Raw genomic sequence first — 14,986 nt, 5'->3', positions numbered from 1 at the left:
TTTGCAAGAGAATAATGAAAGAAAAAACACACCTGTTACTTTACTTTGTGTGCTTTCCAGATGCATAATAAAAGGCTTCAGCTTAAGTATTTTATTATTTGAGTGAGAAAGTACCTCTTTCTAAAAAAAACTAAGGTACTTCAGAGGAAGCAGTTTCTCACAATGTTTTATACTTACCAACAGCTCTCCATTGCTCGTTACCAATTAAGTTTTTACGCTTACAGCTATTTTGAATAATTACCAATAGTGTCCAGTGCCTTAAAAAAAAAAGCGACTTGGTGTGATGCCACTAATTACTGCCAATTGATCATAAAAATACAGGGAATGTTTTAAGTGCAAACTGGCGCCATTTTGTCTGATTGGTCAGTTGTTGTTATATTTTATAGTAATAGGATGACATTTAATGTGGGAAACTCCAGCCTTATAACCAGATGATACCAAGTCTTTCAAAAACTGAGGACGGTTAGTTTTTTTGGTTGTTTCTTTGATTATGTAAATGTCACTTTGTTTTGCGAGATAGTGACGAGCAAGTTGGATGAGATTGGAAATTCGTTGTCCTTTGTCTTTATTACTCGGGCCGTGTCCAACTGACGGCTACGGCTACGGCTAGAATTCTGCATTATCATGTGTTGAAGTATAGGACGTCCCTTAGCAACTCCATTAGCAACAGCCGTAGCCTTAGCCTTAGCTGTAGTAGCAAATCGGATTCTGTCTTAGTTGTTTGTTTTGTGTGTGTGTGGGGGGGGGGGGGGGGTAAGGGGTTAGGGGTCATCTATCTAAATGCAATGTATATTAAGGCACTTCGTTACTTGACACTTTTTTTATGAGTAACCATGTATGACTTTAAACAAAAATGAGATTTATATATTTACTTTAAATTCACGATGACTTAAGTTTAAAAAAAGAAAAGAAACTAACAGTATTTCAAATATTTTAACTCTATTTTGGCATAATGGAATCTTCTGTTGCAGGAAAGAAAGATCCGTTTAAAGTAAGTTTATGAAAAGTGTAATTATTATAGTATTGGGATAAGTTAAAGTGGAAACAAGTGGGCCAGGCAATCCTCGAGATAAATTGTTCACCTCTAATTACAGTTTCTTTTTTTTCCTGGTGTTTCCCAAACAAGACCAGTGAGACACCTGTCTCATAAGGAAGGTACATGTTTGGTAATTGTCAAAGACCAGTCTTCTCACTTGGTGTATCCCATCATAAGCATAAAACAACAAGCCTGTGAAAATTTGAGCCCAATTGGTCATCGGAGTTGCGAGAAAATGATGAAAGAAAAAACACCCTTGTTGGACGAGTTTGTGTGCTTTTAGATAGGAATAAAAGACTTCTAGCTAGAAGTCTTTTATTATTTTAGTGAGAAATTACCTCTCTCTCAAAAACTACGTTACATCAGAGGGGGTCGTTTCCCGCAATGTTTTATACTACCAACAGCTCTCCAATGCTTGTTACCAAGTCAGTTTTTAAGTTAATAAGTTTTTTGAGTAATTATCAAACGTGTACCTTCCCTTTAAAGGTTTTTAGGAATTGTCGTCATCATTTAATTGGTACACTTACAAAATATAATACATTACTACATTGCGTGGAAATTAGCATAAAAAAAATGTTGCTCCTTTCAATACATTTCAGAGACTCGATTTAATTTTTCAGAGCTAAAAGTGTCTGAAACTTTTCACTGCTGACTGTACGATGTAACAATATTCCATTAACCCATACACTATCTGTATTCTTAACAATGGAAGGGATTGCTTACCGATGTCAAAGGTTAAAATTATCTTTAATTTCCTTTGGACTGTTTTGACATGGTTTTGAAGAGTAGATTGACCCCTTATTTACATAATTAAGTTTAAGGTGCCACTCATGATGTAATATTAGATTTAAGTTGATTTAGGAACCTATAATCATGGTTTTTTAGGAGCATTAATGTGTTCTTACCATACATGGCCACCTGTTTGATTCATTTTTAAGTGCAGCATTTTCATGAAGCAAATAAGAAAGAAAGAATGATGGTGTAACGTGAATGAGCAGGATACCAGCCACTAATGTACATTGCACAGCATTCTGGCAGGTCACCAGTGTAGGCCTACAAGCTTTTACACAAAAACATCAATATCTACCATATAGTAGATACCCAACGATTTTGACGAAAGTATGGTGTTCCTACAAAAATAATGACATCTGAAAGAAATATCGTTTTTGTAATGTTGAATTCCCACTGCTTATTAGTGATTAATGGGTAAAATGTTTTATTATCATAATTATAATGTGATTATGCAGATTTTGGTTTTTTTTCTGACTGTGAATAAACGATTGTAAATGTTTTAAACATTCTGTGTCCATATTGAGTTATCATTTGTAAATCTGTTTTAAATATTACATTTTCTGACATTTAAGACCGAATTACACAAACGATTAATTATGTCATGATTGTATGGGCTTTTAATGTGGGCAGAGCCACCGTCCATGGGCCCTGAAGTTCACCCTCGCCTTTTCAAATTGCATATTATTTTACACTTTATTTAAAGAAAATAAATATACAAAAAATAAATTCTTCAGCTAAAGTGAAGTGGAGGGTAATGGGAAGTTATTTAACACCAGTGTTTATGTTTGGTTCAAAGGGTTGGACTGTCTTGAGTTGGTGAATCCGGTGTGATTCTCCATGCTTGCGGTGTGTGTCATCACCCTTGCGAAGCTTATGTATAATTGTGCGGTTTAAAATTTAATATTTGTAAATAAAGGTAAAATAATGGACGAATAATGAATTACGTGTTGTATGATTAACTATTTTGTAAATATTGCTTTAAACAATTTTTTTTACTGTTGGCGCCCCATAGAGTCGCGACCCCAAAACTATGGTTATGACGTCACTTGGAAAAGTTTGTGGGTATAAGCCACTTAGGAATGTCAGCTGCGCATGTCTGTTACTGCTGACAATGGGTTCGTCTATCTCCCATAACCTTTTGACAATACCCGCTGGGAGAATGACAAAATCAGTTGTTAGCAGTAACAGACATGCGCAGCTGACATTCCGAAGTGCTCTGCATTCACTCCAAAACCTGTTCTCGTTAGCACATTTTGACGGCGAGCGCGCACTGTATGTACTGTGTATGCTACGTGTTGTTTTATTGGGTGCGTTCGTTTAGCTTCCCTGGGTCGACCCCGGTCTGCCCCGGTACGTTCGGATAGCTTTGAGGGGGCTCACCTGGGTCAGCCCCCAGTGCCCTGCTTGTGGAGTGGGTCACTTGGGGGTGACCTGAGATGCATGCCGTCACCACGAGAGAGCGAGTGTGATCGTTCGATTAGCTCTTGTCAGGGGCTCACCCGAGTGAGCACTGCGGGGTCGACCCAGGGAAGCTAAACGAACGCACCCATAGTAAGTTTGAGTATATGCTTCGGGACCTCTCACACGGGAATGGGACTTGAATCAAGTCTACAGTGCAACTCGACCTTTTATTCAGGCGACTTGTTGAACTCGTCGACTGCTGTACCAATGTGCAAAAGGTCGAGAGGTCATAACTGTAGCTGCTCCGGCAAACATTAGGCTGGTAAGATAAAACGGTAGCGTGTAACTCCCTAATGCATCTTTGACGGTTCCTGAAAAAGTCAGATGTCACAATAACATAAATAATGATCGTAGTAATCTCTGGTGACTTTATGTCAAGTGATAGTTTGGGTTTCGGTCAATGAACTATCATGCGGATTTTTATCTTTGAAAAAAGGATAATAACCCATTGCGGGATTTTCTTTTAAAGGGAAGGTACACGTTTGGTAATTTGGTAATTGCAAATTAACTTCAAAACTGATTTGGTAACGAGCATTTGGAGAGCTGTTGATGGTATAAAACATTCTGAAGTATCATCGATTTTGAGAAAGAGGTAATTTCTCACTAAAATAATAAAAGACTTCTAGCTAGAAGTCTTTTATTCCTATCTGAAAGCACACAATGACAAGGGTGTTTTTTTCTGTCATAGTTTTCTCGCAACTCCGATGACCAATTGAGCTCAAATTTTCACAGGTTTGTTATTTTATGGTTATGGTGGGATACAGCAAGTGAGAAGACTGGTCTTTGACAAGTACCAAAGGTGAACCTTCCCTTTAAAGGGTTTGGGCACATTTCGTACGTCACAAAGCTCAAAAGTCGTCCTCTACACCTTTATTCAGCCGAGACTCAGGACCCAACCCATAGCCAAGCGCTATACTACACATTGTCCATAGTGAAAGCTGTAAAAACCATCAATCTCTTGTTAAGCCATCTTTCCTTGTTATGTTCAGACTGAGTTGTACTTCCTGGTTCGTTGTCAACACGTCATTATAACAACTTTGGGTCTGGCCCAACTCCAAAACCAATCCTCGAGTCTGGTTGAAAGTTGTTCACACGATACTCTCTGAACTCTGACCTACCTACATAGTTCCCGAGTCAGTCTCTCTTAAAGGCAGTGGACACTATTGGTAATTACTCAAAATAATTAATAGCACACAACCTTACTTGGTAACGAGTAATGGAGAGCTGTTGATAGTATAAAACATTGTGAGTAAAGGCTTCCTCTGAAGTAACGTAGTTTCCGAGAAAAAAAGTCAATTTCCACGAGTTTGATTTCGAGATCTCAGAATTCGTTTTTGAGGCCCTCGAAATCAAGCAACTGAAAGCACACAACTTCGTGTGACAAGTGTATTTTTTCTTCCATATTATCTCGCAACTTCGACGACCAGTAATGAGCTCAAATTTTCACAGGTTTGTCATTTTATGCATATGTTGAGATGTGAGAAGACTGGTCTTGACAATAACCAATAGTGTCCAGTGTCTTTAACGTTCAACGGCTATTTCCCCTAAGAATCCAGGTCGCTCTAACAGCGTATCAGGAAGAAAAACAAACTTTAATGCGGGTACCATCTGTTCAATATAAAATGATCTATAGATAGGCTGTTGCTCACTCATCTATACATTTCTACTCTATTCAGCAACGAAAGGAGTCGTGTTTTGTAGTTGCAGTTATAATTGAGCAAAATGGGGTTGTTTATCCGTTCGCTCTTGGTCGTTTTGATCGTAAAAGCTCAAGTTGAACTACAAGCTGAAGCTTCCAGACATCAGAGAACGGTTTCATGTAATGTAGATACAAATAGTAAGGTAAACGAGTTAAGGCTTATTGTAGAAAACTACTTAGTCATTCTTGAAGATGAACTCAGAAACACACAAGACCAGGTGAAAGAGCTCAAAGTAATAATGACTGAAACTGTTTCATCGGAGCTGGAGGACACAAGACGTACGATGGCTGCAATATCAACCAACCAAGAAACAGCCACCTCTGGGCAAGAGGAAACACGTCGAATGGTTAGTGAGTTGCAGGCTGCAATATCAACCAACCAAGAAACAGCTACTTCTGAGCAAGAGGAAACACGTCGAATGGTTAGTGAGTTGCAGACTGCGGCAAGACGTACAATGGCTGCAATATCAACCAACCAAGAAACAGTCACCTCTGAGCAAGAGGAAACACGTCGAATGGTTAGTGAGTTGCAGACTGCAGTTGGGCGTCAGGTAGTCTTGGCCCAAGACGATGGTGCTTGATTCTGGATAGTGTACTACGCGCGGTTGAATCGCCAAAGCGCGCCCGCCACGGTATGATTTAGTTACGTGGACGGCTCGAAATCTAGACTACACTCTGCAAGCTACCATCGTCTTGGCAATCCTGCAGCGCTGTGTTAACTTTTTCATTGTTTTCTTCTACAGCTTTCTGTAGAACCAATCAGCGTGCGATCGTTGTAATAAATTAACATAATGTTTAGTTGACCCCGGGGTCATTCATGTTATGATTACACGGCATTGGCAGCTCCGTGTTTGTCGTGGAGGAAAAATCGTAAGAAAATAGGAAATATTCACGATTATGATTATGAATGTTAAAGATGAACAAGTGAGCCGAAGCTATATTGATCTGCTATCTAGATGGCAATTAATGAACGACTATGTCAAAATATACCAGCTAGTGCCCTCTCTGCGGACGGTCTGGTTTTGCGATAAACTCCGTCAGTTCTCGTGTGCTTCGTCTGCTGCATGTGCAGGCAGCAGTTGTACTATGGAGGTAGGATGTCCGGGTGTGAATAAACTATAGGGAACTAGAGCATGACACCACATACGACCAACGTTTGCAACTGAGCAAGTCATGGATGGATCCCAAGTCATTATGTAACTGCCAGTGTCACAAAGTGGTGAGTGGAGAGAATCTTGTTTATATTGATCGAATCTGTATAGAATTAGAAAACGTAAAGTCATACATTGTAAGTAGTCATTGTTTGTCATGTTTGAATACTTCAAAACTTGTTGTTATTTATGTAGGTAGACCTCCTTCCTGCTAAATAGCAGTGCTATTTCATCATGCGAAGCACAATTTTCTTGTGTCTCACTTATGGAAGGGCAGCTCGTAAAAGTATTGCCTCACCAAAATCCACTTTGCATTCACATTCGAAGGAAGTATGAGCCTACTCCTTGGTTTTGTTTCGGTTTGGAACGAACATAGCCCAGCTTTATGTGAGATTGGATTTGTCTGACTTGAGTCACCAACACTTCAATGCACACAGATTCATATCCCTCGATTTGAAAATGGCTCATTGGCTGACATTTTTTTTTTTAACTTACATTTTTCTTCTGTGCACAAGCAATTAACACTTGTTTGCAATTACTATAGTTGGGTTGATTGATGATCGTAATATTAATAATCAAAACAGATATACATTTTACATTAAGCTTGATGCAGAAAAAGTTTAGCACAATAAGACCCAATATAATCACTGAACTTATTCTATGATTTGTATTTGTTTCATTCTTCTGATAGGGCACATTTCCAGGAAAGGCTTTTAGAGAACTGCTGCATGCCCACCTTGGAGTACTGATACTTTTTAGGCCTCGTCTTTTCAGATGAATGGGTAGTCGACTGCTCTGCAATTAAGGAATGGAGTTCTTGATTCAAGAGAGACAAATCTGTGACAGAATCAAGATTCAAGCGTATATAATTGTGGAAGAGATATTTTGCTGTTTTGCAGAGGAAGTCTCAAGAGAAAAGGAAAAGATGGAACATCATATTAACTGTCAATCAAGAAAGACGTATGTGAAGAACTGTACTCTACATTTTGCTGCAAAGTTCCACCACTGTATCACAATTTATTGTCGACATGTATCATACCATACCAATACAGAGATTGACTTTCAAGATGAGTTTACATAGCTTTTTCAACACTGTGGGAACTGTGTGCATACTCTTAGCAACCGATGCTTTTGGACTGGGGTTGATGTTTGTCATTATTTTGAACACCAAGATGAAAATGTACAACTAAGTGGAAGAGTTGGGCGAGATGAGCAACATGGTCTTTCAACTGCCATAAACTATCTAAGACCAAGAGAATTAGATGAAAACTGCATTGCACCCCACAATGTAGAAGAGTGGTCGTAGGCTCAGCCGCTCACACAAGTACATAGTACAAACAGTATTGTGTATAACTGCTGTGATACCTGTGCACTTTAAATGCTGCTGTGGGAAAGCCTGTGATTGGCGATTAGTGGTACGCACTACGATTGATGTCGAAATCGCAACTAGTTATTGCTTAGTCGAGTTGCGACTGCCATTATTCACCTACTCCGTAAATCGAGCCACCACAACAACTACAATAGTTGCGACTATTCCTGCTTGCTGAAAAAATTGTGTCGCTCACAGTCACGACTTTTCATGACAACATAATTTACCTATGAAACACAACCAGACATCAGTAAGCCTGGGCCACTTGTGTAAGTTACTACTCAACTAGTCACACCTCAAAAAGTCATGACTACGACACTAGTCATGACTTGTTTGCCGCAGGGGCAATATGGTAAATTTCGTGCTTAGAGGATTGAAGGATTGTCACTGGTGTCACTGACTGTGTTTCGTAAGTAAATTATGTTGCCATGAATAGTCGTGAGCGATACAATAGACAGTTCACCAAACAGGAAGTTGTTACTATTTTTGGAGTACACGATTATTCAATTAGGAATTAAAAAAAGTAGTCGCAACACGACTTGTGATTTTAATAATCTCGACTGTGCGACAAGTTTGACACTGTGTCGCACTAGTCGCCCAGCCCTAGACATAAAGTGACACAATCCTTAAATCCTTTCAGCGTGAGTTTTACTCTATTGCACCTGCAGCAAATAATACGTCGCAATGCATTTTGGGGCATGAAAAATGACTAGTGTGTTGAAGTTGCGACTATTTGAGGCACGAATAGTTGAGAAGCAAATTTCACTAGTCGCTCAGGCTTTAATTGTGGGGTATCGTTGTTATAGCCTGTTTACAAACCTGATCATTTTAATAGCCACTGTTCTGTGAAGAATTTGTGTTTGGCAATAAAGAAAGAAATCAATTTTATGAACAAGTAATTTGTGTTGGCCTTTATTTAGAAATAATTTGAATTAAACTGTATCAATTGTTTTAAGACACAATACATCATTGTTAATTATAACGTACTGACTATTAGGTATTCATGTGATTGTGACACAATTAGTAGCCCTAAAGTTTAATACATGTGCAAAGTCATATAAGTCGATGCCTCAGAACGACAATAAATTGTACTTGTACAGTGAATAGTGTTTGCTGTAGTAAAACTACTATATACGGTAGTATCATGGAGGTTTCTACCTCCATGTGAGTATAATCATGTAGGTACCTCCATGGTGTAATATATGCACTGAGGGTAGTTCGTCTGTCTGTGGTTCATGTGATCTGCCCACGACAAATCATTCGGGAAGTATAAAACCATAAAACAAACACGACACGTAACGAAGCATTTTGTTACTTAATTCCTCCTTAGTCAGTTTTCTCTCAGACATTCTGTAGTCAGCTATTCTTCAGAATAACGACAATAATTATTAATTGGTTTTCTGGGAAAAGGGGATGTAGAACTTAAATCCCTGCATTGCGTTCGTTAAGTATGGCCATGGAGGAATTCCTCCATGGTATGGCTAGGCAAACCATATTATAGTATCACTCGTTCGTCCCGTACGTCCGACCGTGGCCCGACTTCATTTCATGCTGCTGGGCGCAGCCATGTTGTTCACATGTTGAATATGCATTACACAACCTCGACAACGGCCTTATTAACATAATACGGCAACGCCCACAGTGCACGCAGCGCTGCAGGATTGCCAAGACGATGGTAGCTTGCAGAGTGTAGTCTAGATTTCGAGCCGTCCACGTAACTAAATCATACCGTGGCGGGCGCGCTTTGGCGATTCAACCGCGCGTAGTACACTATCCAGAATCAAGCACCATCGTCTTGGGCCAAGACTAGGGGTCTATTTAATCACCATTCGAAACGTACTCGCCCCCCCCCCAACACCTGATCGTAAGCATTACACCTTAAACTGTCCATTATAAACATGCGTTCAAATTTACTCATACACAAAAGTGCGACGACAAGGGTGTTTTCACTCCGAGTGGTATCACTTTCGCTCTTTTGAGAGTGATAGTCAATCTGTGTTACTCTTTTTGAGTGAAATTGGAACAAACCTCACTCTAAATTGAGTTGAAAGTACCCGTCTTTTACTCTAAAAAGAGTTTTTCGTCATATGGCTCATTGCAAGAGTGGTATGGCGGACAAAAGGAGTGTTTGTTCACTCTTTTACATTAAGAGAGTTTGTATGTTTAAAGGCACTGGACGCCTTCAGTAATTGTCAAAGACCAATGTTTTCACTTGGTGTAACTCGACAGTAAAAAATAATGCATAAAATAACAAACCTGTGAAATTAGGGAGTCAAATAGTCGTAGAAGTTGCAAGAGAATAAAAAAAAGAAAAAACACCCTTGTCGCACAAGTTGTATGCTTTCAGACGCTTGATTTCGAGACCTCAGCTGAGGTCTCAAATTCAATTGAAGTATTTAATACTTCGTTCTCGAAAACTACGTTACTTCAGAGGGAGCCGTTTCAATTCTTACCTGTTTTATACCATCAACAGCTCTCCATTGCTCATTACCAATTAAGTTTTATGCTAACGATTATTTTGAGTAGTTACCAATAGTATTCAATGACTTTAAAGAGAGGGATATAGCAGATGATTCTCATTTCAATCTTGTCCTGGTATTCTGTTTTCCATCTATACTAAAACCATTATCTCGTTTTTTATATAAGGAGTCAGAGATTGTTCCGACGTGCTCGCAAGAGGTGAGGCACGCAGTGGCGTTTATGCCGTGAAGCCGGACTCCGGTAGGCCATTCAAGGTGTACTGTGATATGGAGACAGACGGCGGAGGCTGGACGGTAAGACAATGGAGGACTTTCCTTCCAAAATACACATTTTTTAGAAGTGTAAAGTCTAAAATGTTAGGTGAACACAAAACCATTCAAAATGATGTGCGTTAATTTGTCTTCGATAGGTTTTCCAGCGGCGTCAGGACGGCAGTGTAGATTTCTATTTGGACTTTGCCAACTACAGCCGGGGCTTTGGGAATCTAGAGGGAGAGTTTTGGCTGGGTAACGACAACTTGCACCGTCTGACTGCTCAGGGCGAGTACGAACTCCGCGTAGATCTCACAGGCCCCGACGACGATACCGGCTTTGCCGGGTATGAATCGTTCAGCATTGCCGATGTGAGCGATAACTACAGGCTGACTGTAGGAAGTCACTCTGGAACCGCAAGTACAATTATAAGTGGATACTTGTAGTTATACAGAAATATTGCAGGGTAATCTGTGTCCATCGTTGTGACTGATTGCTTTTGGTAGGTCTCAATGAAAGACAGAAAAGCAACATCGTGATTCAAATAGTTAAATGAGAAATCACCTCTTTCTCAGAAACTACGTTCCTTCAGAGGGAGCCGTTTCTCACAATGTTCACATCTCTCCAATGCTAGTTCAAGTAGGTTTCTAATAATCATTTTGAGTAATAACCAATAGTGTCTGGAGTGCCTTTAAAAGTGGAGGGGGAATTGTCTATGTTTTGTTCCTCAACTCCAGACGGAAAAAGGAGGGGTAGAATTTTGCATCCCTTGCTGCTCAAACCAAGCCGAAAATTGGAGGGGTGTAACTTTTATTATCCTCTGCTGCCCAACACCAAGTAAAAAAGAGGAAGATGATGTTTATCCCTTGAAACTAAAAAATGACAAAATGTACGACAAATAACTTGAATTCAGCAATTTTAAACTCGCTAGAAACATTTAACTGAATCGTAAAAACACAATTTGGAGGAGAACAAATATAACGTATAAACGTTGCTTTTAAATCCCGTTTCGATAGCAATTTTCTAACTATCTTATTAAACTGCCATCGGTAAACAGTATTGTCCAAATGCCACTTCGTGTATCAAAACGTATAATAATATAAAACAACAAACCTGTGAAAAGTTAGGCTCAATCGGTCATCGGAGTCAGGAGAAAATAACGCGAAAACCCACTCTTGTTTCCGCACGTTTCGCCATGTCATGACATGTGTTTATAATAAATCCGTTATTGTTGATATCGAAAATTGATAGGTGTTTTAATGTTTTCTCAAAAAGTAAAGCGTTTCATGGAATAATATTTAAAGGGAAGTCTTTCACTAGTACCTTCTGTAAACTTATTGTAAGTTATTTGTAAATCTGTGAACTTTTAATTTTTGGTTCTGTTCAGAATGTGTCCAATGGCTTTAAAAAGAAAACAAAATGCAGTTAAAAATGAACCTGATTGTGAAACATTTATTCACTTTTCCCAATATCCCAGTTCCATTAATTGATAAATTTGTTTCTAATCCCACATTATCGGCCTAAGTTATGTTCGAAACAAATTAATGTTTAAAGTTACCTCCTGTCAACATCGCCTTTATTTACACGTATGACTATAATGGCTACGTGTGTTATCTTACAGGAGACTCGTTATCAAGGCACACTAACCAGGCCTTTACGACCAAAGACCGAGACAACGATCCCTTGAGTAGTGCTAACTGTGCTGAGCGATACCACGGAGCCTGGTGGTACAGGCAATGCATCGACTCCAATTTGAACGGGAGATACTTCAATGAGGCCACTACGAACGGAGAAGGAATTAGGTGGTATGGCTTTTCGGGTTTTCGCTCACTCAAAACAACTGAGATGAAGATTAGAAGGAAAGTTTAGTCCTTAATTAAGATGGATACCATTATAAAAAGGTACGCAGTAATAAACATCTCCTCATAAATCACCTGATCACTTCATCTTATTAAGTTTCTCGTAATGTTTTAAACCATAATAGTTAAACCTGTACTTTGAAACCTAAAAATGGAAAACATGGAAAACAATTTAATGTGAATTAACTTTAAATGCAATGGATTAAATGAGACATGTATAAAAATCGTGACATCGGGTAGCTAAAATAGTTGCAGAAAGTAACTAATAAGGAATGTCACTCTAAACCCAATACGACCAGTATAGTATGTAAGACTTCCAAGTACAAACGCATCGCTTATAAAACTCTCAAGATACCCTTTTAAATAACCCGTTCTAAATCCAACTCGTATAATGAGAGTGGATGCTAGTGTTTTTATAAGCAATGCGGTGGCTCGTTGAATCGAATACAATATTTTATTTTGTCAATTTTGTCGTGAAAGATCCGGTATTGTAAGTTGTTCACATAGAATTTAGATATATACGAACATTAAAAATGGCTTAATACGGTTCCATACTAAATCGATGCCCTTTTTAAAGGCAGTGGACACTATTGGTAATTACTCCAAATAGTTATTAGCATAAAACCTTGGTAACTAGTAATGAGGAGAGGTTGATAGTATACAACATTGTGAGTAACGGCTCTCTCTGAAGTGACGCGGTTTCGAGAAAGAAGTAAGTGTCCACGAATTTGATTTTGAGACATCAGAACTAGATTTTGAGGTCTCGCAAAGCATCTGGAAGCACACAACTTCGTGTGACAAGGTTGTTTTATCTTTCATAGCTACTCGCAACTTCGACGACCAATTGAGCTCAAATTTTCACAGGTTTGTTATTTTATGCATATTAGACACTCCAAGTGAGAAGACTGGTACTTGACAATTACCAATAGTGCTTATTTCCCAATAATTGTTCTGTTTGGGTCCCACCCGTGCAAAAGCTTTGAAACAAGCAAACGGCGGTATGGTGGAAATCGATTATTCTCTTAGTAGGCCTAATAAGACTAATATTAACTGCAATGGATATGTCCTGGTTAATTAATGCTCAGATATAATCTATGACAGAAGTATAATCTATGAATGGAATCAAAAATAAACAACTGTGTAACAGGTAATGATCCAACTTGGGTTAGTTTCTAATTTCCTGTACTCAAAATCTTTCAGATTGGATTCACTGGCAATCCCAATGTGATTAAACTTTCAAAGATTGGTTATTTTGCTAATTAAATCTTGAACTTGAGGCTGGTGACTTATTGTTATATCTTTGAATAACAATCATATAGCAGCCTGACAGCGCAAGGAGCACTTCTGGTTTATCTCTCTTCTCAAGTTTTAATTTCTACATAATTTTGCCTGCTTCAAGTGTATTTCCTGCTAATAATTATGGAATCAGTTTCAAAAGCCATTTTGATTTTAATTTGATTTTTGTTTTGTTTTTTTGTTAGCTTTAGTCAAGGTTTCTTGTAGTTTATTTTGGTTTAGGTTTAACTTGGTTTTCTTTGTTTGAAGTTCCGAACAGAGTCATTTTTAAGGTTTAGATCACAAGTTCATCCATTTTTGGTTTGCATTGTTTTATACTGCTTTTGTTAAATTGTCTTATAATCAATAAAGTCATTTTTTAATTTTGTTTGATAAACCTATACTTTGTGTCATCTGTTCCTATTTTTTTTTTGCATTTCCTCGCGTCTTTTCCCCATCCGATCTTGAGTGTGTTTTATTAGTTATATTCAATATAGTTTTCATAGTGTACCCTTTTTCCAGGTTACATTTCATCACACGGCGATTGTTATAATTTATGCAACTTCTTCAATTAAACGAGAAGTACCCTCCTTCGGCCACAACTGATTTTGAGGTAAAACATCGATTTTGTTAAGCTAGTCAGTTCAAAGTGTAGTTTTAAAAAAATAAAAAATAATAACAAACAAATAAAATCAGCCCAGACAGTGCAATGATTTTTGCTATCTACCGCTGTATACAAAGTGTAGTGCAGTGTACTTTCTGGAATATTAACCCGTGTAGGTTAATGGATAGATCGAAAAACAACGTTATGGGTGTAGGTTTTGGTCGAATGATTGACAAAAAAATACCCAATGTTTTTGTGCGCAAAGCAAATAAGCCAGTGTTTCCACTGTGGACCAAACATTTTTGTTAGTGCATAAATAAGTCGTCTTGTCTAAACTGAATTTCCCATCTGGGATAATAATTGAATGTTGCAATTAAAATTAAAGGCACTGCAGCCGATTTCATGAAATGCTTGGATAAATCCTATCTCGAGTTAGGACGAGTAACTCAGGGTGTCGTGGCCGAGCGGATAGGTGCTCTGGTGCTTCTGTTCAGCAGAGTGTGGGTTCGAATCCCGGTCGTGACACTTGTGTCCCTGAGCAAGACACTTCACTATAATTGCTTCTCTCCACCCAGGGGTAAGTGGGTACCTGTGAGGGCAGAGATGGTTCTTGTGATTGATTTAGCCGAGTAGCGCATAACTAATGTTGCACAGGCTGCATACTCCCTACCAGGGAGCTGAGATGGCTTAAGGAGTGATTTAAGGCCCAGTGACCAGGGGTAATAATGTGAAGCGCTTTGAGACACCCTCCGGGTGTGAAGAGCGCTATATAAAAACGGGTTATTATTATTATTAACTCCTCCTATAGGAGATGGGTTCAATGCGTCGTAACATCTAGGCCCATGGTTACGGAACTGAACTCGTCCTAAGCCCTAAAATTGATTCTAAGTTAAAGTGGAAACAAGTGGGCCAGGCAATCCTCGAGATAAATTGTTCACCTCTAATTACAGTTTCTTGTTTTCCTGGTGTTTCCCAAACAAGACCAGTGAGACACCTGTCTTAAAGGGA

At 38.8% G+C, this 14,986-nt stretch overlaps 2 protein-coding genes across 2 annotated transcripts; both read left to right on the top strand.

Annotated features, from left to right (window-relative positions):
• Positions 1 to 3,524: 3,524 nt before the first annotated feature.
• Positions 3,525 to 8,403, top strand: LOC139934892 (uncharacterized). The gene is made up of 3 exons (XM_071929313.1): positions 3,525 to 3,551; positions 4,966 to 6,207; positions 6,831 to 8,403. The coding sequence occupies exon 2, from the start codon at positions 5,012 to 5,014 to the stop codon at positions 5,567 to 5,569; it is 558 nt and encodes a 185-aa protein (XP_071785414.1). The 5' UTR covers positions 3,525 to 3,551; positions 4,966 to 5,011; the 3' UTR covers positions 5,570 to 6,207; positions 6,831 to 8,403.
• A 1,756-nt stretch (positions 8,404 to 10,159) lies between these two features.
• On the top strand, positions 10,160 to 13,706 carry LOC139934897 (ficolin-2-like). Its single transcript, XM_071929316.1, has 3 exons — positions 10,160 to 10,282; positions 10,399 to 10,660; positions 11,862 to 13,706. The coding sequence occupies exons 1-3, from the start codon at positions 10,256 to 10,258 to the stop codon at positions 12,107 to 12,109; spliced, it is 537 nt and encodes a 178-aa protein (XP_071785417.1). The 5' UTR covers positions 10,160 to 10,255; the 3' UTR covers positions 12,110 to 13,706.
• Positions 13,707 to 14,986: the final 1,280 nt, after the last annotated feature.

The sequence above is a fragment of the Asterias amurensis genome, chromosome 3, assembly GCF_032118995.1.
Source record: "Asterias amurensis chromosome 3, ASM3211899v1".
NCBI classification, from domain to species: Eukaryota; Metazoa; Echinodermata; class Asteroidea; order Forcipulatida; family Asteriidae; genus Asterias; species Asterias amurensis.
Note: the sequence above shows the minus strand (reverse complement) of the source record. Positions and strands in the feature narration are given on the sequence as shown.